The sequence below is a fragment of the Halichoerus grypus genome, chromosome 12 (assembly GCF_964656455.1).
Source record: "Halichoerus grypus chromosome 12, mHalGry1.hap1.1, whole genome shotgun sequence".
In the NCBI taxonomy this organism is placed as follows: Eukaryota; Metazoa; Chordata; class Mammalia; order Carnivora; family Phocidae; genus Halichoerus; species Halichoerus grypus.
In genome coordinates, this window is record NC_135723.1 from 55,854,981 (window position 1) to 55,876,952 (window position 21,972).

Here is a 21,972-nt window from a genome sequence, read left to right on the forward strand (position 1 = left end):
ATTGATGTTATCAACATACATTTTCATTTTAGCTTGGAAGTGAGTGTGTACTTTGATCTTAGGCAAGATATTGTGCCTATATATATTTATACCAATATAAAATTGATAATTAAGTTTTTCTTCTGGTAGTAAGCTGGTAACTTTGATCCAGGATGACTCTTGGTTTTCATTTGATATCTCTTTATTTATTTATTTATTTGACAGAGAGAGACAAAGCGAGAGAAGGAACACATGCAGGGGGAGTGGGAGAGGGAGAAGCAGGCTTCCCACTGAGCAGGGAGCCCAATGTGGGGCTTGATCCCAGGACCCTGGGATCATGACCTGAGCCGAAGGCAGACGCTTAATGACTGAGCCACCCAGACGCCCCTCATTTGATATCTCTTGTAGTAGAAGGCAAAATCAGTGATTATATATTTTATTAGATTATACATCTTACTAGATTGTGTATCTTGTTAGATTTATAGTAAGGGAGATAGTGGTATGTTATTTTTTCCTGAAGAGCAACATGTCACAATTGAATATATGTTGATTTATAATAAAAAATATTTTTTAAATTTAGGAGAAGCTGAATAGCCTGGTACAGAAATGGTTCCCTGAGCTGCCTCTGCTTTATCCTGAAATAGGGTTATTTAAGTACATGGTAAGCTTTGTTGCCCCTGAGAATTACTACTCCGTAGAGGGTTGAAAAGTGATGATATTAAATTGTGTGTCAGTGTTAAATTTATGCTGTCCTTACTATGAAGATTTCCTGATGAATAGTTTCTGGGTATTGTTAGAACTTTTCCTCAAGACTATCTTTAGTATTGGCGTATTGTATTCTAACGTTTATATTCATTTGCATGTTTTTCTCTTTTCCTCATATCTATTCAGTACATTGCATGACACTTGTTTGAATTACAGGTATTTATTTTTTGAAATGATAAACAATTTTAGCTGTTGTTTCAAGAGTTAGAATAAAAGCAGGACACTGCCAGTCATGAGGAATTTAAGCAGAATATATCTTTTAGGTTAAAGCAGGCTGGGAATTCTAGAGAATTGGTTAAGTAGAGATGTGGACATGGGCATAGTTTTCTAGGCAGGCAGGATTCAAAGCCTGGGAAATCAGTGTATTGGACAGAAGGCCTGTATGGAGCAGGATTAGTAAACTCTGGCTCTCAGGGCAGAATCGGTTAGCTCTGTGTTTTATATTGCCTGCTAAGGATGAGGGACTAGATGAAATATCTATTCTTTAATATTGTCATTAAATTCATGATAATAGCTTAAAGATAGTACAGAAATGGCTGTATTTATAGAGTTACGAACTCATGAATATGTAAGATTAAAGTCCCCTTAAATTGTTAAAGCAATTACTGTAAAATTTTTCCAGACTAGACTTTAAAATAATGTAGGATTTTCTTCACAGTTCTTTAACTTTAGCTTAGACACTCATGTAGGATGGATGAGTGAGTATGTGGTGCTGTGTAGGACTTGAAAATTAGTTTTTAGAAGTGTGCTGATCTCTTTATTGTGAAAGATTATAAAATGTTTTAATCATAGCTGATGGACTCCTTTAATGATTTTAAGATGTTTGACTGTGATGTATGCCCAGGAAACCTCTGTAGGTTGATTATATTTTGTGGTTTACTTAAATAATATTGACAACACATAAAAATAAAAGCCAGAAAATAATTTCACAGCCCCTCTTACTAAAATTACACCACAATAAAATTTACCTTGATCTAAATTGTTGACAGGTTTTATCCAAAAAATGTATTCCTTTTAAAAAGTGGCAGAAATATCTAATAGAATTAAAATATTTGAAAACCATTTTCACTTTCAAGGATTCCACTTAAAACAGAGGCAGAGGTGTTAGAATTACTTCATAGTAGTCGTAATTTTTATACTTCTCATTCCCATTCTACAGCCTTCTTTTTATCTGTCATCATTTTAATATTTTTAGGAAACACATGAAGTCTTCCAAGTAAACATCAGGGTTTTTTGGATACATATCTGGTTAATCCCAATCATATTGGGAATTTGTTCTACAACTGTAGCAGCTGCTAAATGTATGTTGATTACACTTTGGGTGAGAGGACTTCAAGAGCCAGGAACTGGAAAAATCAGAAAGCTTTCAGTATTTTTATTTTACTGGTTTCTCCAGTAGGGTTGATGATGTCCAAATCATCTCATAGCATGTAACTAGTTATGTTGATGATTTAAAAGTACTGGGATGGTTTGGATTCTTTAACTGTAATAAAAATTTGTGCCTAGAACTCTGGTGGTCTTCTTACTATGAGTTTGGAACGGGATCTTCTTGATGCTGAGCCCATGAAGGAACTTAGCAGCAAGCGCCCTTTAGTTTGTTCTGAGGTTAATGGGCAGATAATTCTTTTAAAGGTAAGTTTAAGTTCTGACCTGTGGAAGACTCAGAAGTATAAAGAGGAGTTGGTGGTATTATTTTCAGGAAAGTAAAAATCCACTGCTTGTTTTCTAAATTTTATGAGTTGAGGGGCGCCTGGGTGGCTCAGTCGGTTAAGCATCTGACTCTTGATTTCGGCTCAGGTCAAGATCTCAGGGTCCTGGGCATGGAGCCTGCTTGAGACTCTCTCCCTCTTCCTCTACCCCTCCTCCCCCCCACACCTCTTTCTCCTCCCCCCCTTAAAAAAATTATGTGAGTTAACTGGCATGATGCTTATGTTTCCTACTTGGTTACCAGAACTAATTTTGAATTCAGAGTTTCCCTCATTTTCCTAAATAATACGTATCTTTAATAGGATATACTTGGCTTTTCTTTTTTGGGTGAACTTATTACATTCTATCCAATAGCCTTTTAAAATTCTTGCTTTACTTACACTGCTCTTTGAAATTTCAACTGTTTTGCCAATACAATTTTCTGTTCTTTGATTTCTTTTTTGAGCTGGAAAACTGTTAATCATAATAGGATAATTAATTTGGCCCTAGTAGCAATGCATTATAGAATGTGTATTAAGGTATAGGTAGACAATCTGAGGGTTTTAGAGGGGAGGGAGGTGGGGGGATGGGTTAGCCCAGTGATGGGTATTAAGGAGGGCACATATTGAATGGAGCACTGGGTGTTATATGCAAACAATGAATCATGGAACACTACATCAAAAACTAATGATGTAATGTATGATGACTAACATAAAATAAAATAAAAAGGTATAGGTAGAATTGTTCTTTCCTTTCTAAATTTTAGCATTCAAGGCAAATAGAAAAGGTACTTATACAATTAAAAAATAAAATTAGATATAATTTAAATTATATAAAAATCACTATGTTTAAGTTGAAATAATGTATAATTAGAGTAAGATTTTTAATGTTGGAATTCCCATTATATCTCTTTTTTGGTACCAGGGCTATTCTGTAGATGTGGACACAGAAGCTAGGGTGATTCAGAGAGCAGCTGCCTATCACAGAGCTTGGAGAGAAGCTAAAGAAGAGTCTGGGTTACTACCATTGATATTCCTATTTTTGTGTAAGGTAAAATTCTTAGCTAATCTCTTGCAGAAAGCATTTTATTTATAATAAGTTTTAGCTCCAAGTTTTAGAGAGGTAGTCCATTCCTTTTAACATAAAGAAAAAGTTATCTTGTATAATTGATGTATACTAAAAATACATTGAAGAATTTTTCACTTTGAGTTTCATTCTGTTTTGCTTTTAGTCTGATCCTATGGCTTATCTGATGGTCCCATACTACCCTAGGGCAAACCTGACTGCTGTTCAAGCCAGTGTGCCTTTAACTTCAGAAGTAAGTAAAAAACACTATTTCCATGGATATATTAAATGAGAAAATAACCCCTAATATTAGAGGGCATAGTATATGCTTTATATACTATGTAAAATTTTGACTGGTATTATGCTATGTAATTGTCACATCAATCCTGTGATGTGAGTTACCCTGTTACATATAGATGAGAAAAATGAGGCTTACAGAGATTAAGTGACTTGCACAGGGTCCTCAGTAAGAGGCAGAGATGGGAATTGAAATTAGGTCTTTTGGTACCAAAGCCCATGCTTATAACCATGAAGCTGTGCTGTATGTAAATTGTGTAGTATAGCACTTGATATTATAAGTGCTTAAGTGACAGCTTTAATTTACATTGTAAATTTGAATTAGTAATAAAAATAGAGGATGCCTTCATTCTTCTTACCTGGTAACACTATTTAGTCTCTTTTCTAGATGCTATATATGCTCATTTGTAATCTAAGTCTTCTTAGAGATTCAGTGTTTTAAGTTATATGTGTATAATGTTACATAATCAGGGCTTCTGGTCTTCTATTTTTTCTCTATGCTGTATTCTTATTAAAGGTTCATTTGGAAGAAGCTTTACTCACTCCTGGAAGAGTCTTTTAAATAAAGAAAAGGTTCAGATATTAAAATGATTTGCCGACTTCCTGACATCTTTTGTGTGTACTTATCTGTAGGAAGCTTTAAAGGTCATGAAAGGTGTTGCCCAGGGCCTGCATATATTGCACAAGGCTGACATAATTCATGGATCACTTCATCAGAACAATGTATTTGCTTTAAATCGTGAACAAGGAATTGTTGGAGATTTTGACTTCACCAAATCTGTGGTAAAGTATTGTGGTTTTACAAATAGGTTCTAGACCTCATTAATATTATTAGACATTAGTTCAGCCTTTTACATGATATGGTAATTTATTATAAGACCTCTGTCTTGGTTAAGGTATGTAGTGTCATGTAGTGTAAGCAACTAACTGTTACCAGCTAGGTGCTAGAACAAGAGTTTCTAAGTTTGTGCATTATATATGTATATATATATATTTTTTAAAGATTTTATTTATTTGTTAGAGAGAGACACAGCGAGAGAGGGAACACAAGCAGGGGGAGTGCGAGAGGGAGAAGCAGGCTTCCCGAGGAGCAGAGAGCCCGATGCGGGGCTCGATCCCAGGACCCTGGGATCATGACCTGAGCCGAAGGCAGACGCTTAACGACTGAGCCACCCAGGCGCCCCTGTGCATTATATTTTTTAACTCTAAGTATTAGGAGCAACCTAACATTACAGTCAATGGCACTGACAGCACTAATGATTAATTATTTTATCATCATCAAGAAATATTTAATTGCTTGTAAATACACAAGGAAAACTAGGTGGCCATCTCCTAGGTGCCCTCTCCCACCAGTAGATTAAATATGGATATACATATTTTGCTAATTTTTGATTAATGGGATATTTTTAGAAACTTGGGAACCTTGGACTTTTCCATTTAGTTTAAGTGATGGTTCAACTATGTTAGCTGCTAATTTGGTGTCATAATTTTAGTGCCTCAGAACAGGCAATTAGTAAAGATAGTTTTTTTAAAGTTTATTTTTATTGTTTATTTATTTGAGAGAGAGACAGAGAGTGGGGAAAAGAGGGAGAAACAGGCTCCCTGCTGAGCAAGGAGCCTCATGTGGGATCATGACCTGAGCCAAAGGCAGATGCTTAACTGACTGAGCCACCCAGCACCCCTAAAGATAGGAGATTTTAGACAATGGAAGAGCATACTGTGATTTTTTTTTTTCGTAGAATGGGCAAGCAGTTTTCTTTTTTAAAATAACAGCTTTATTGAGATGCAATTCACATAATGTGTACAGTTCAGTACTAGTTTTTAGTATATTCACAAAGTTGTGTATTGATCACCACTATCTAATTCCAGAACAACTTTAACACTCCCCAAAAAGAAACCCCATACAAATTTGCAGTCATTCCCCATTTCCTCCTTTACTCAGCCCCTTGGAAACCCCTAATCCACTTTGTGTCCCTGTGATTTACTATTCTGGACCTTTCCTTTAAATGGAATCATACAATATGTGGCCTTTGGCTTATTTCATTTAGTGTAACATTTTCAAGGTTCACGTGTCTTGTAGCATGTATCTAAACTTCATTCCTTTTTAAAAATGCCCAAATATTTTGTTGTATGGATATACCATATATTGTTTTTACATTCATCGGTTGGTAGGCAGCTGGGTTGTTTCTACTTTTTGATTATTATGAATAATGCTGCTGTGAACATTAGTATACAGGTTTTTGTGTGGACATATGTTTTCATTTCTCTTGGGAGTGGAATTGTTTTGCTCTATGGTAACTCTGTGTTTCACTTTTTGAGGAACCAAACTATTTTCCAAAGTGGCTCCATCTTTTTACGTTTTCATCAGCAATGTATGAGGATTTCAGTTTCTCTACATTCTTGCTAACATTTTATTGTCTGAGCAGTTCCCTTTTGACTAGTGTAAGTCTTAATGCTTTATACTTTGGTCATTTGCAAGTCATAGGGTAATGCCATCGGTGTATATGTAGTCTTAATGGTTTTCATATGGTAGTCAAAAAGAGAAAATGAAAATGTAGAACTATAATGAAATGCTGGATTAAGAAAGATTTATACAAAGTAGACTTATTGAAATATTTTTTATCATATTAATGTCTGAAAATTAAGGTAATATCCTAAGAAAAATGACTGAATTAGGAGTTTAAAAAAGTTCTCAACTCTTAGAGATCATAGTTAACCTTTTGAGCATGCCATTTGCACAACTATGTATGAAATGTTTGTTCACAGCAGCATTATTCATAATAATCAAAAAGTAGAAACAACCCAGCTGCCTACCAACCGATGAATGTAACTCTCTCTAAGAGTTGAGAACAACCCAGCTGCCTACCAACCGATGAATGTAACTCTCTCTAAGAGTTGAGAACTTTTTTAAACTCCTAATTCAGTCATTTTTCCTCTTTTATGCTGATTTGTCAACTGTTATTATCTCCCAAAACATCGTTTTTTTTTTTTTTTTAAAGATTTTATTTATTTATTTGACAGAGAGAGACACAGCGAGAGAGGGAACACAAGTAAGGGGAGTGGGAGAGGGAGAAGCAGGCTTCCCGCTGAGCAGGGAGCCCGATGTGGTGATCGACCTGAGCCGAAGGCAGACGCTTAACAATTGAGCCACCCAGGCGCACCTCCCAAAACATCGTTTTAATCTTCATTTAGAATTACTTACTCTGAAATACTTGTTAAACTCACCTTTGCTCCACTCTTTTCTTACTGCTCTCAGATTGAAGTATTAATCAGGAAGAAAAATTTGAAAGATAGTCTGTTGTCAAGATCATTGCTTTTCAGATTTTACAGTGCATATGAATCACCTGGGATCTTGTTAATATGCAAATTTCTGGGCGACAGTCTGCATTTCTAACAAGGTCTCAGGTGATGCCTTAGCTACAGGACTTTTGACTACGCTGTAAGAAGCAAGGATAGAGGTAGTGGGAGGAGAAGAGATAACTCTTAGTGATATGTACTAGGTAATTATTGTGCTAATTACCTTTATCTTTACAGTAACTCTGTAAGATAGATATTATTTCCATTTTACAGTTAATTTAGGCTCAAAGAGGTTAAAGCCCAAGGTCACACAGCAAGTAAGTGGGAGAGTGGGAATTGCCGCCAAGGTCTGTCTGAGTCCAGACATGGACTTATCATGTTCTTATCACTGAACATCTTTTGACACATAAGAAATGGTATACTTAGAAAATAATCAATAAGGAAGGAAAGTACTTTGTAGACTTCCAGTTTTTAAAAAAAGCTATTTAGAATTTTCAAAATTAGAAAATAGCACTCCTTCTTGCCTTTATGAACTTTATTTTTAAAAGAGGTTCCAAATGTTTAAATAATCGGTGTTTCTTGGTTTTGAATCTACTTGAGGCTGTAATGTGAAATGTAACCAAAGTCTCACTGTTAATTTTATGAGACTGATTTTAAGAGCAATTTGTAATAGCAGGTATTGGGTAAAAATATTTGAAAGCAAGAGAGAACAAAATATTTCAAATGAATGTTTTTTGTGTTGATTAAATGCAGAGGACTTCACAGAAGCTACTTCATCTGTATTGCCTCTAAAATATTTAACTTACTGTTCTTGTAGAGTCAGCGAGCCTCAGTGAACATGGTAATCGGTGACTTGAGTTTGATATCACCTGAACTGAAAATGGGAAAGCCTGCTTCTCCAAGTTCTGACTTGTATGCTTATGGCTGTCTTTTATTATGGGTATGTTATTTTTTTATTGAAATAGATTAGTCATATATATAAAAATATATAAATATGTGTAAATATATTTATATATATTTAAGTATATAAAGTGATGATTTTATAGTGGTTTTCCTGAACATACTGCTCTGGATAAAAAGCAGTGGTAGCTTTTTAGTAAAAAAAAAAATTAGTAGAAAATTGTTTTTTTTCCTTCCCTTTTTGAAAAAAGTTTTATCATAAGCTATATACTTCCTATCATCTATTGTATACTTACTACCAATTGGCTTGATATATATTTTACATATCATGCTATTGTTTTATTAAAGTCAAGATTAACAGTAAAGATGATTTTGTCCTATATTAATCTATAAACGGTTCATGCATGTGGAAAAGAAATGTTAAATGAGCCTTGAGTAAGTGTTCCTGCTTTCACTATAAATCAAGTAGCTGCTTTTTTATCCATGGCTTAAATTTATTCTTCCTACAAATTATGAGGGATTGAGTATTAACAAGGAGGGGATGTCTGTTTTTACTTCTTTTGCTTAACATTGTACTGGAGATTCTACCCCAGGGGTCAGCAAAGTTTTTTATAAAGGGCCAAATGGTAAATATTTTAGGCGTTGGGAGCCATATGGTCTCTGCTGCTGTGGAAAGTAGCCATAAATACACGTAAATGAATGAATGGCTCTGTTCCAATGAAACTTTATTTATGGACATTGAAATTTGAATTTCATATAATTTTCATGTGCCATGAAATAGTATTCTTTAATTTTCTTTTAAACACTTAAAAATGTGAAAACTATTCTTGGTTTATAGGCTATACACAAAAAGCAGTGGCATAGATTTGGTGTGCAGGCCATAGTTTGCTGATCCTGGTTTTAGCCAGTATGATAAGTCAACAAAAAGAAATAAAAGTGCATACAGTTTAAAAATGAAGAAGTAAAGCTGTTTTTATTCAAAGATGACATGATTAATTATGTGCAAACTTTAGGAATATACTTAAGAGCTACTAGAATTAACAAGTTTAGCAAGGTTGCAGGATGCAAAATCAGTATAATAATTAACTTTCTATATACTAGCAACAAACAATAGGAAATTGAAATTAAAAAGTCATTTGCATGGGTATCAAAAATTTGGAATTTTTAGGGCTAAATATGACAAAAAATTTGCAAGACCTATACCCTGAAAACTATGATGTATTGTTGAGAGAAATTAAAGAAGACATAAATAAATGGAGAGCTGCATCATGGTCATGGACTGGAAGACTGAATGTTGTATGGATGTGAATTCCTTTTTTCTTTTTTTAAAGATTTTATTTTTGAGAGAGAGAGCAAGAGCATGAGCGGGGGAGGGGCAGAGGGAGAGGGAGAAGCAGACTCCCCAGTGAACAGGGAGTCAGACTGACGTGGGGCTCCATCCCAGGACCCTGGGATCATGACCTGAGCCAAACGCAAGATGCTTAACGGACTGAGCCACCCAGGCGCCCCTGGATGTGAATTCTTAAATAGGTCTATGGATTCAATACAATTTCAACAAAAGTATTTCTAGGCCCTTTTATTTTTTCAACAGTAATTGACAATCAGGTATAATTTATATGAAAATACATAGGAACTGGGGTAGCTAAAACAGTTTTGAAAATTTAAACTACCTGATTTTAAGACTTAATAAAATTATAATGAATCAAACATTGTGATGTTGGTATAAAGTTAGACATACAGATCAATGGAACAGAATAAAGGCAGTAGAAATAGATGAAATAGTAGAAATATATGATCAGTTATTTTTGACAAAGATTTCAAGGCAATTCTGTGAGGAAAAGGATCATCTTCAACAAATGGTGCTGTAACAGATATCTATATATAAAAAATAAACTGATTTAATCCTTGCACAATTTATAAAAATTAACTCTAAGTGTATATTAGATTTAAAGGTAAAACTGAAGTCTTTTATTTTATTTAAAATCAATTAACAGATAGTATATTATTAGTTTCAGACGTAGAGTTCAGTGATCCATTGGTTGCATATAACACCCAGTGCTCATTATATCAAGTGCCCTCCTTAATGCCCATCACCCACTTACCCCATCTCCCCACCTCTCTCCCCTTCAGCAACCCCCAGTTTGTTTCCTATAGTTAAGAGTCTCTTATGATTTGTCTCCCTCTCTGATTTCATCTTATTTTTCCCTCCCTTCCCCTATGTTCATCTGTTTTGCTTCTTAAATTCCACATATGCATGAAATTGTATATTTGTCTTTCTCTGATTGACTTACTTTGTTTAGCATAATACCCTCTAGTTCCATCCACGTCTTTGCAAATGGTAAGAATTCATTTTTTTGATAGCTGAGTAATAATATATACCACACCTTCTTTATCCGTTCATCAGTGGATGGACATCTGGGCTCTTTTCCATATTTTGGCTATTGTGGACATTACTGCTATAAACATTGGGGTGCATATGCCACTTAGAATCACTATTAAAACCTAAGTCTTTAAAACTGGAATAAAACATAGGAGATAATTTTATTGACTTTGAGTTTGGCAAAGATTTCTTGTAATAGGATATTAAAAAACATCAAGTATAAAAGAAAAAAATCAGTAATTTGGATTTGATCAAAATTTAAAACTTTGCTTTTCAAAAGACACTGTTACAAAAATGAAGGGCAAGACATACAGACTGGGAGAAAGTATTTGCAAAAGACTTGTATTTCGTTTACAAAGAACTCTTAAAACTCAAAAATAAGACAACTCAGTTTAAAAGTGGGCAGAATTGTTTAAATAGACATTTTATGAAATAAGATATCTATATGGTAAATAAACATGTATCTTTAGTTATTAGGCAAAAGCAAATTAAAACTGAAATGATATACTACTACACGCCCACAAGGATGCCTAAAATTAAAAAGAGTGACCATACCAAGTGTTGACTAAGATGTGGAGCAGCTGCATCTCTCATATATTGCTGAGAGGAATGTAAGTGGAGCAACCACTCTGGAAAACAAAATTTGGCAGTTTGTTAAAAGGTTAAACATTTACCTGCCATGTGACCCAGCCATTTTTACTCCTAGGTAGTTAGCCAAGAGAAATGAAAGCATATGTCCACACAGAGTTGTATGCAAATATTCAAAGACATTTTATTTGTAATAGCCCAAAACTAGGAACAACTGAAATATCCATCAACTAGATGAATGGATAAACAGTTTGCTGTATATCCATTGGAATACTACTAGCAATAAAAAGGAAAGAACTATTAATACACCCAATAATATGGAAGAATCTTAAAATAATCCTGCCAAGCTAAAGAAGCCATATAAACTTCTGAAAAATGTACACTTACCTATAGTGACATAAGGGAGATCATTAATGCTCTGGGGTCTGAGGGTAGAGGGGAAGGGGGAGGGATGGATTACAAAGTGGCACGACGGAATTTTTTGGCATGATCACTGAGTTCCATTAGCTTGATTGTGGTGATTTTGTAGGTATATACATATATCAAAACTAATCATATTACTTTAAATATATGTAGTTTGTTGAACATCAATTATATGCAATAAAGCTGTTACCAAAATCATTGGGAATCTACCCATTTAATTATTTACAAGTTTTAGCCTTTTGTTGGCTTGTGTATTTAGAGCTCAGTTTCATAGAACCATCATAGTCATAGAAATAATTAAACTGGCATCATTTTAATCATTGCTTCAGTAATAATCTCTTTCTTCTTTACATCAAAGGGATGAAAGTAAATGTGTTGTATATTTTTATGTTCCTCAGAGCTCTCATAAAATATCATTTATGTATGGTAATAGTCTTTATTTCATCTATTTTCTTTCTTCATCAAATGGTAGTAAAGAGCTCTATATGAGTCCGTATACTATTGTACTGAATTTCTGCTCTTCTTTAATGTTAAGGTCTTTTAAAAATTAATTTAATTTAATTTTTTAAAGTAATCTCTGTGCCCAATGTGAGGCTTGAACTCATAACCCTGAAATCAAGAGTTGCATGCTCTACCAACTGAGCCAGCCAGGCACCCCTAAAACTTTATTTTTTAACTAACATGTAATACAGTTGACTATTTTTGGCATACAGTCCTTTGAAGATTTTCTCTTGTTATTTCCCTCTAAAAGCTTTATAGTTACATGCTTTACATTTAGATCTAGGATTAATTTTAATGTAGTTTTTGTTTAAGGAGTGAGGTTTATGTCAATGTCTGTGTTCTTTGCATATGGATGTCCAATTGTTCCAACACCATTTGTTAAAAAGACTTCTTTTTTTTTAAACAAAAATACAAGAGAACAAATCTACGCCTTTATTTATTTACTTTTCATTAAATTTAAATCCCTGAGGGGTACAGCATCACACAGATTCTGTGGCCACTGGCTTTAGCAGGAAGGTTGCTTCAGAATTTGGCACGAACCATGCCACTGTTTCCATGAGCACGAGTTACTTTTCCCCAGATTACTCTGGTTTTGTTTGGTTTGCCACCAGGAGTCACTGTATTGTTTCTTTGCTTTGTACACATAAGCACATCTCTTGCCTAGATAGAATTCCGTTTCATCTCGAGCATAAACACCTTCGATTTTAAGAAGAGCTGTGTGCTCCCTCTGGTTCCGGAGACCCCGCTTAGCAAAAATGGCCTTGGACCACAGCCTTCCAGACATTATTTGGTGTTATAGGAGTCCTGTTCCCAGCAGGCCTCCACAGACTCCAAGATGGCCAAAAAGACTTATTTTCTACTGACTTTCCTTGGCATCTTTGTAAAGCATTAGTTGGTCATGTTTGTGTAAGTCTGTTTCTGGACTCTTTATTCTGTTCCATTGATCTATATATTTATCTGTTTACTAATACCACACTGTCTTGATTATTGTATCTTTATGGTAAGTCTTAAGAATTGGGTAGTAGGTACAGGGTCAGTGGTCTGGGCCTGGGCCATTGTGCAGGTACGGGTGCTTGTGGCAGCCTGGCCCAGCCATGGTGCAGGCCTGGTACATGGATGAGTCCACCAGCCACCAGAGGAGGCCCCACCACACCGTGCCCAGCCATCTCGTCAGCCTGGAGCAGCTGTGCTGGCTCAGAGTTCTTTACTGGAAGCTGGCTGCTGACAAATATGAGAAGGATCAAGAATTAGAGAAGATCTGAAGAGAGAGAAACTACTCCTGGATGGATATAATAACCATATGTGAAGATAAACTACCAAATTATGAAGAAAAGATTGAGATGTTCTATGAGGAGCATTTGCACCTGGATGATGAATAGATCTGCTGCATCTTGGATGGCAGTGGGTATTTTGATGTGAGAGATAAAGAGGACCAGTGGGTCCTCATTTTCATGGAAGAAGGAAACATGATAACTCTTTCTGCAGGGATTTATCGCCACTTCACACTGGAGGAAAGGAGCTACATGAAGGCCATGGGGCTATTTGTGGGAGAACTGGTGTGCATGGTGTACAACTGGCTGGCTGACCATTTCGAGGGCAGTACATGGAAATTTTGGGTCAGACAATGTAGAGGTGCTTCTGGGACCTAGCTCACCCTTTGCCCTTGTGAATGTCCTGAACATGATCACAACAGAGAACCAGTCCTTTTCCCTTGCTTTTATATTGTAGACTTGGGGCTAGGTGAGCTTTCCTTTGCAAGATTATTTGATTAGAGTATGTTTAAATGAAAGGAACTTTATTATAAAAGTGATTTTTACATGGGAGAAACTGAGAATGTGGACAAATCTCATTCATCTTACCTAATTCAAGATCAGTGGTCAGCAACCCTGTGTCAGCACATGCGTTCACCTTTAACCTGAATGAGAGTCATCTCCCCAAATGTAAGTGCCACGCTGCTCCATCTGGACCTGGTTTTTTGTAAGCAGATGTTGGTTGATGCCATGCCTACTTTGTAAGAAGGTGTAATAGTTGATGATGGTACTTGCCAGGTAGAAGACACTTCTCTCCCAGAACTGGGCGGGGAGTGCTGTTGGGGGCAAGCTCTCATATTAGTGGGAGGATACTTGGAGTTGCTTATGCCACTTTCTTGTTCAAAATAAAGTAGGTGCCTTAATTTTATACTCTTGGCTTGGAGTCCTTATATTTAGGTATGTATTATTCATTAAATCACCCCATTTAGAAAAAAAAAGAATTGGGTAGTATAATTAGTGTGAATTTCTTCGTCAAATTGTTTTAGCTATTTGGATATCTTTGCCTTTCTATATACATTTTCAGAAACAGCTTATCTATATGTACCAAAAACCCTGCTGTGATTTTAATTGGAATTGTATTAAATCTGTAGGTCAATATGGGGAGAATTGACATCTTTACCAGGTTGATCCATGAACTCCATTTATTTAGGTTTTCTTTGATTTTTTTTAAATTTTATTTTTTAAAGATTTTATTTGAGAGAGAGAATGAGAGAGAGAGAGAGCACACGGGAGGGGGGAGGGTCAGAGGGAGAAGCAGACTCCCTGCTGAGCAGGGAGCCCAATGTAGGACTCCATCCTGGGACTCTAGGATCATGACCTGAGCTGAAGACAGTTGCTTAACCAACTGAGCCACCCAGGCGCCCTGATTTTTTTTTTTTTAATCAGCTTTTGGTATTTTGAGCTTAGAGATCCTATATGTTTGTTATTAGATTTATACCTAAGTATTTCATTTTTTGGAGCTATTGTGATATTTTTAAAAAGTTTTATTTTTTTTTTTTAGTTCAAGTTCTTTTTATTTCAAAATAATTATTTTATTGATAGGAAAGTTAGTTTAGTACTAAAGATTATGTATACTTTGATCTTCCTTCTCAAAGAATTAGGCAAGTTATAGCAAAAACATACAGTGCAAAATTTATAAAGTGACAGGAAGTCAAGACCTACGGGCTGTGTTTGAAAAGGCATTATTCAGAGTTAAACGGGAACCATTCATTATCAAAGGATCATATTTCCAGGGCCATGAATGGATGACTATCACTTTATGGCTTTTAAAAGTTTTAGAATTAGCAAAAATAAAAATAACAGCTTATTTGATATTAAAACTGTAAAATAGACTAGATATTTTGGTCACATCATAAGATATTTTGGTTTTGAGTTATTTTTTGTTATGATACCCAGATTAAATGATGGAAATATTCTGAAGATTGCTTTCAACTACAGAAAACTAGTGTTTGAGTGTTCACGACCCTTCTACCTCCAGTAAACCATAACTTTTCACTGGTACATTTGAAAGGTTGTTTTGTCTTAAAGTCATTTGTATTAAGATTCTTCAATTCTTGGGACACCTGGGTGGCTCAGATGGTTAAGCATCTACCTTCAGCTCAGGTCGTGATCCCAGGGTCTTGGGATTGAGTTCCACATTGGACTCCTTGCTCAGCAGGGACCCTCCTTCTCACTCTGCCTCTTGCTTCCTCTGGTTGTGCTTTCTCTCTCCCTCTCCCTGACAGATAAATAAATAAAATCTTTTTATGTTGTTGTTTTGTTGTTTTTTTAAGATTTTATTTATTTATTTGAAAGAGAAAGAGCACAGAGGGAGAGGGATAGGGACAAACAGACTCCCTACTGAGTGCAGAGCCTGATGACCCTGGGATCATGACCTGAGCTGAAGGCAGATGCTTAACCAACTGAGCCACCCAGGTGCCCCATAAATAAAATCTTAAAAAAAAAAAAAAGATAAAAAAAAAGATTCTTCAATTCTTTTTAGGTTACAATGAAATTCTTTTTTTGAAAGATTTTATTTATTTTAGAGAGTGCGCGTGTGTGGGCATGCGAGTAGGGGAGGGGCAGAAGAGGAGAGGGAGGGAGAGGGAGAGAATCTCAGGCAGACTTGGAGTGAGCGTGGAGCCCGCTACTGGTTCCAATCTCATGACCCTGAGATCATGACCCTGAGATCATGGCTTTAGCCGAAACCAAGAGTCAGATGCTTAACAGAGCCTCCCAGGGGCCCCGGTTACAGTGAAATCCTTAAAGGCTTTGTTGGAAGCCAGTTGTAAAAATTAGAGCAATTCTGACATTGTTATATTGAAAAAATGTTTTCAAAACACAAAAATTGTGTTTGTGTGTGGGTGCTGTGAGGAAGCTGAATAATTTAAAGAGAAGTAAATGGTGCATTTCTTTTATTCAAATGACACTTTTTCAGCCTACTCTTATCTAAAATGCAACCCTTTTCCCTGCTTTAGTTTTCTCTCAACGTACTATATATTTCTTTTATTTATGTTTATTATTGTCTGCTTCTGCCAATAGAATGTGAGCTTCTTGGGGGCAGCTTGTGTGTCTTACTTGCTGCTATATCTGCAATGTGCTGGGTGCAGAAGAGACACTCACATATTAATTGACTGAATGCATGTCTTTATGGTATCAGAATGAATGTTTAAGTTTTAGCCACAATTATGTACTGAAGTAGTAGGCTTTTTTTTTTTTTAAGTATACCATGTTTTCTTGGTGAGTTCATCTATTCATTTCTTATTTATGCCTCCTTGTGCAATTCTTTGGAGCCTTGTTTGAAGATTTTTTAAAAACTCCAACTCATAATGTATTTCTAGGAGATGTTAGTAATCATACTGATCCATTCAACAACTAACCTTGGGTTTTCTGGACCTTCTTAACAACTTGAGATGCATACCTTCTTGCAATTTCAGTTACTTTCTAAAACCACGATTTTGTGATCCTCTGTAATTTTTCTTTTACAGAAGTAGAATCCAATCCAGTGCATTTTTATCTTGACAGGATTCCCTAATCTCTCATTTTACTATAACGGCTCTTAAATCTCCAATGTTTTGTGCACTTGTATCAGCAACCTCCTAGCTTCTCTTCTTTCCTTCATCGACCTTGAACCCCATCATAGAACATCCAGGCTGTATTCTCTTTTACTCCTTTTCTTCTCTTATATAATCTGCTTTTCGAGGCATATCTAACCTTATCTTCTATGAGCTGTTTGGTGAGAAATCCTCTTCTTAGAAAGCCTTGCATGGACATGTTTAACACTTCTTTTTAGAATTTAGGTGTACTTTTCACACATTATGCTTTGTTTTGATGCTTAATCCAAAAGTAAGAGACAGTGGGAAAAATAATATTCCACATCCTGTCATTTCTTTAGATCTAGCTTATGTGGCCTGTGATGTGTGCATGTCAGGAACATTCCAATAAGGAAGAAATCTTAGGAGAAGGAAAAGGGGTGGTGGCAGCCCCCTAAAATCTGGAAGTGATTCTAACATTATAAGCAGATTGAGTGGAATTGATCTCATTGTTGCAGATGGGATACTGGAGACTTAAGGGTTCCAGACTGAATGGACCCACTAATATTTCTAGTGTTCTCCTCTGTACAGAAATTTCCTGTTTCTGGACCTCCTTTGAGACCCAGTCAAGAACCTGAGACTCATCATTCCTTTTTTATTGGATCCAAGTGCAGAGAGCTTGGAGGAGTTCACCTCCCAAAGTGTGTTATTTTTGAGGATAGTTTATTCTGTTTAACTATATTTTTACTTTTTATTGTTTTTTCATCCCTGATGTTTCAGTATTTCTTCTTTTGTCATTTCCTTTGTTTTAAGAACTTCTTTTCACCACTTCTTTAAGATAAGTTGGCCAATGACAGATTCTTAGTTTTCCTTTATCTGAGAGCATCTTGATTTCACCTTCATTTCTGAAGAATACTTTTTCCTGTGTATGGAATTCTAGGTTTATATTTCTTTTTGCACTTGAAAACTGCTGTGCCACCTTCTTTGAGGCTTCATGGTTTCTCATGAAAAATCCACTGTCATTTAAATCATTTGTTTCTTGGTAATGTGATGTTTTTCTTGAGCACTTTTACAATTTTTCCTTGTCTTTAGTTTTCTGCAGTTTGATTATAATGTATCTTGGCATATATTTTTTGGGTTTACTCTCTTTGAGGCTTGCTCATCTTGAATTTGTGGGTTTATGGTTTTCACCAAATTTGTAAAATTTGGTTCAGCAATTATTTCTTCACGTATTTTGTTGGCCTTACACTCTTCTTTTTTTCTGAAACTCTGATGACATAAATTTTGGATCTTTTTATTATTGTTTCACAGGTTCCTGAGGTTCTGTACATTTTTTGGTTGCTGTTCAAATTGGGTACTTTCTATTTTTCTTTAATTTCATTGGTGTTTTCCTCTGTCATATTCCTCATGCCATTGAGCCAATCCAATGAGTTAAAAAAAAAATTCTGTTCTTTTTCAGTTCTAACATTTCCTTTTGGTTTTCTTTATATCTTCTGTTTTTTTCTTTGCTGAGTTATTATTTTGTTTGTTCCATGAGTGTTTGTGATTGATCTCTAAGCATTATTACGGTGGCTCCTTTAAAATCTGTCAGATAATCCCTACATCTGTGTCATCTTGGTATCTGTTGGTTGTCTTATTCAGGTTGGGATTTTTTTGGTTCTGAGTTTGACATGTGGTTTTTGATCGTATCCTGAACATTCGGGTATTATGTTCTGAGACTCTGCATCCTATTTAACCTTCATTTTTTGCAGACAGGCCCCCAGTTAGGTGTATTGTACAGTTTCAGATATGGTTAGATCTTCATCTCCTCTCTGGGCTCTGCTGACCCCCCAGCAAAAACAGAATGCCGACTTGCAGTGAGTGCCTTGCCTCTTCTCATTGTTGCTGGGTGGTGGTGGAAATTCATCTCTCCATTGAGTCCTGTTGACACTGGGGAGCAGGAGCCATACTTAAATTACTGCTTTACCACCACCACCTTGTTTTACTTCCTTGTGCCTTGTTGCTACCTGGTAAGCATGGAAGTTCTCTTTTCCACTGGGTCCTGCTGACACTTGGGGAGTGGAGAAGGGAAAATAGAGTCTCACTAACACTGCTTCACATTGCTTTGTTCCACTGTGTTGCTTCTGAGTAGGATTGGAAGTTAAGCTTCCCTGCTAACTGACAGTACCAGTTTGGTAGAGTGCCAGCTAATGCCATCTCACACTGCCTTGTTCTGCCTCTTTGTTAATGGTGGGGGTGGAAGTCCAGCTTCCCACTCAGCCCTGCTGACAGTGGATGGGAGGGGAGAGTTTTTCATTTGGTATTTGGCTGGAGTAGGGAATATTACCAAAAAGTTTTTCTGCTGCTGGACCACTCTCTTCCCAGTTCTTTGGCTAGAGGGAGCAGGCTTTTCTATGGGCTTTTTTTGGATCCGTGGCTCTTCGTGTTTCTGAATTGCAGGCTTCTCTAGCACTTCCTCTGGGATATAGGAGGATCAAAAGGAAAACTCAGGAAATTCACTATTGTGTCATTCCTCAAGTTCCAAGGTGTCCCTAGCTACTTCACTTTCTTCTTTCAACTTTTCAGAGTCTTCTTATGTTTGTGTGTTCTATTATATCCAGATTTTCTTTTTTAGGACTGATGCTGAATGGGACTACTTAATTTGGCTGGAATGCCTTGAATGCCTTTATACCTTGGAAGCCGAATGCTTTTGCACAATGTCACCACCACATCAGTTTCATTTCTTTTGGGTCCTCAGTGCTTTCTTTTAGTCCTTTTACTTGCCCACAGCCAGCTCATTCTCATATTTCCCTCAAAGATTACTTTAAAACTTTTACTGCTTTCCTCAAGCACCTATTGAAATCATACCCTCATTCTTTTCAGTAGACCTTGCCTCTTCTTTTCTTCTTCTTTTTTTTTTTTAAGATTTTATTTATTTGACAGAGAGAGACACAGTGAGAGAGGGAAGACAAGCAGGAGGAGTGGGAGAGGGAGAAGCAGGCCTCCCGTGGAGTGGGGAGCCTGATGTGGGGCTGGATCCCAGGACCCTAGGATCATGACCTGAGCTGAAGGCAGACGCTTAACGGCTGAGCCACACAGGTGCCCCATTCTTAAAAAAAATGAGATTATATATGCTTTCTCTCAAATTTCATTTCTTCTGTTTACAAACTAATCATTTCTTTACCCTGTCTTCTGTCTTCTAGTCCAGTTTCAGAGAAAGTATTCCTTCAGTGCAAGCCATCCACATGTGGCCTTGACCCCATTTTCTCATCTTCTATTCTAGAACATCACTTTTACCCTACTTTTATCTTGCTTGTATCTTCAATGTATTTCTTTTTATTCTGCATCTTTCCTTCAGCCTAAAAATAGGGTTATTAAGTCTGGTATATCAAAAAACAAACAAAACAAAAAATCCACAGTAATTCCTTTACCCATTGTTTTCTGTGACACATCTTAGTTTTTTTGACCCTTGTGATTAGGCTTTTTTTTTTCTTTTTTTTTTTACTCTTCTTTACTTCCTGTTAACTGTTAGTGTCCCCAAGGATTTTGCTCACATTCTACTAAAATTTTCACTGTGTACCCTTTCCTTGGGTGTTCTTATTTACTTTTATAGTGTCTAGTACCATTTATTTATTAGTAGCTCCCACATTTATGGCAGTAATCTGATGCTCTTGCTAGAGTTTCCAATTGTGTACATATGCTTTCCTGCTGGCTAACTTTACCTTAATTTACTAGATACTTTATCTTGTTCCAGAAAGGATACAAGGCAATCAGTTCACAGAACTGCTTTAAAACAGAGCAAGACATGATAAATTGAAAGTAGATAAGAAAGAAAAAAAGGGGGTGGGGGCGCCTGGGTGGCTCAGTCTATAAGCGTCTGCCTTCGGCTCAGGTCATGATCCCAGGGCACTGGGATCGAGCCCCGCGTCGGGCTCCCTGCCCTGCGGGAAGCCTGCTTCTCCCTCTCCCATTCCCCCTGCTTGTGTTCCCTCTCTCGCTGTGTCTCTGTCAAAAAAATTAAATCTTTAAAAAAAAAAAGAAAGAAAAAAAAGGTGTGGGGGGTTCCTGAGTGGCTCAGCGGGTTAAGCGTCTGCCTTTGGATCAGGTCATGATCTCAGGGTTCTGGGATCAAACCCCACATCAGGCTGTCCACTCAAAGGCGAGTCTGCTTCTCCCTCTCCCTTTGTGATCTCTCACATTTTCACTCTCTCTCAAATAAATGAAAATCTTAAAAAGAAAGAAAGAAAAAAGGGCGTGTGAACAGAGAGTTGAACCATGAATGAGAGTACTACAGAATGCACACCACAGGATGCCTGGGTGGCTCCATCAGTTAAGTGTCTCACTCTTGGTTTCTGCTCAGGTCATGATCTCCGGGTCGAGCCCCGCATTGGGCCTCTGCGCTCAGTGTGGAGTCTGCTTAAGATTCTCTCTCTCCTTCTCTCTGCCCCTCTCCCTGTTCTCTAAATAAATAAATAAAATCTAAAAACAACAGCAACAACAAAATGCACGCCACAGAAACCTGTTGAGAGCTGCTGATACACAGTTCCCGTGCTGCCGTTCCTTCCGTGTAGCAGACGCTGCCAAGTGAGCGGCTCACGTTCACTGAGCTTGGGTATGACCTCAAAATAGCATCCGTGAGGGATAGTGTTGACTGAAAAACAAGCCTATTTCCCATCCTTGATGAATATATTTTCTGTGGATAAACCACTAGGATTGCTGTAATCTTTCTTCTAGCACTTATAAGAAAGGAAATCTAGTCTGTCATACCAACCATTATATCTAAGATAAAAGCAGGCCAGTTAGGACAAGTAAAGCTGTTGTCTTAGTTTTTGTTTTGTTGTGGAAAGTTTTACACAAAAACAAAGAATAAATAATGAAACCCTTTATACTCTTCAGTCAGATTCAGCTATTGTCAATGTTTAATTACCACACTACTCTTAGTGATAAAACTAGGGGCTCTCATAAAGACAGCATTTCACATTGCTAATGCAGATGTCCCAAGTTACCTGAAATTTAAAAAACAAAAATAGGTAACACTTACTGAGTGCTTACTATGTATCAGTTACTTTGCAAGTATTTATCCAACTTAATTCTTGCAGTGGCCTTATGAGTGAGGAAACTGAGGCAAAGAGAAATTAGGTGATTTGTCCAGATCCAGTGACTGCTAAGAGATGGAACCAAGATTAAAATCTAGCCAGTCTGTCTCCAGAAGGCGCACTCTTTACCACTACCCCACTTCTCCCAGCCTTCCCCGAACAGTCTCTTCTAGTCATCTAAGCTGACAACTTGT

General features: G+C 36.7%; 1 protein-coding gene and 2 pseudogenes across 1 annotated transcript in view; 2 read left to right on the forward strand and 1 right to left on the reverse strand.

The window, feature by feature from the left end:
- Window positions 1-21,972, forward strand: part of STK31 (serine/threonine kinase 31) — an 80,783-nt gene that overhangs the window by 45,988 nt on the left and 12,823 nt on the right. Inside the window, exons 16-21 of the mRNA XM_036112474.2 lie at window positions 560-640; window positions 2,251-2,376; window positions 3,355-3,480; window positions 3,662-3,748; window positions 4,426-4,575; window positions 7,907-8,029. Of these exons, the coding sequence (XP_035968367.2) occupies window positions 560-640; window positions 2,251-2,376; window positions 3,355-3,480; window positions 3,662-3,748; window positions 4,426-4,575; window positions 7,907-8,029 (693 nt within the window). The remainder of the gene's footprint in view (window positions 1-559; window positions 641-2,250; window positions 2,377-3,354; window positions 3,481-3,661; window positions 3,749-4,425; window positions 4,576-7,906; window positions 8,030-21,972) is intronic.
- Window positions 12,338-12,716, reverse strand: LOC118548584 (large ribosomal subunit protein eL33 pseudogene; annotated as a pseudogene).
- LOC118548583 (acireductone dioxygenase pseudogene) lies at window positions 12,976-13,530 on the forward strand (annotated as a pseudogene).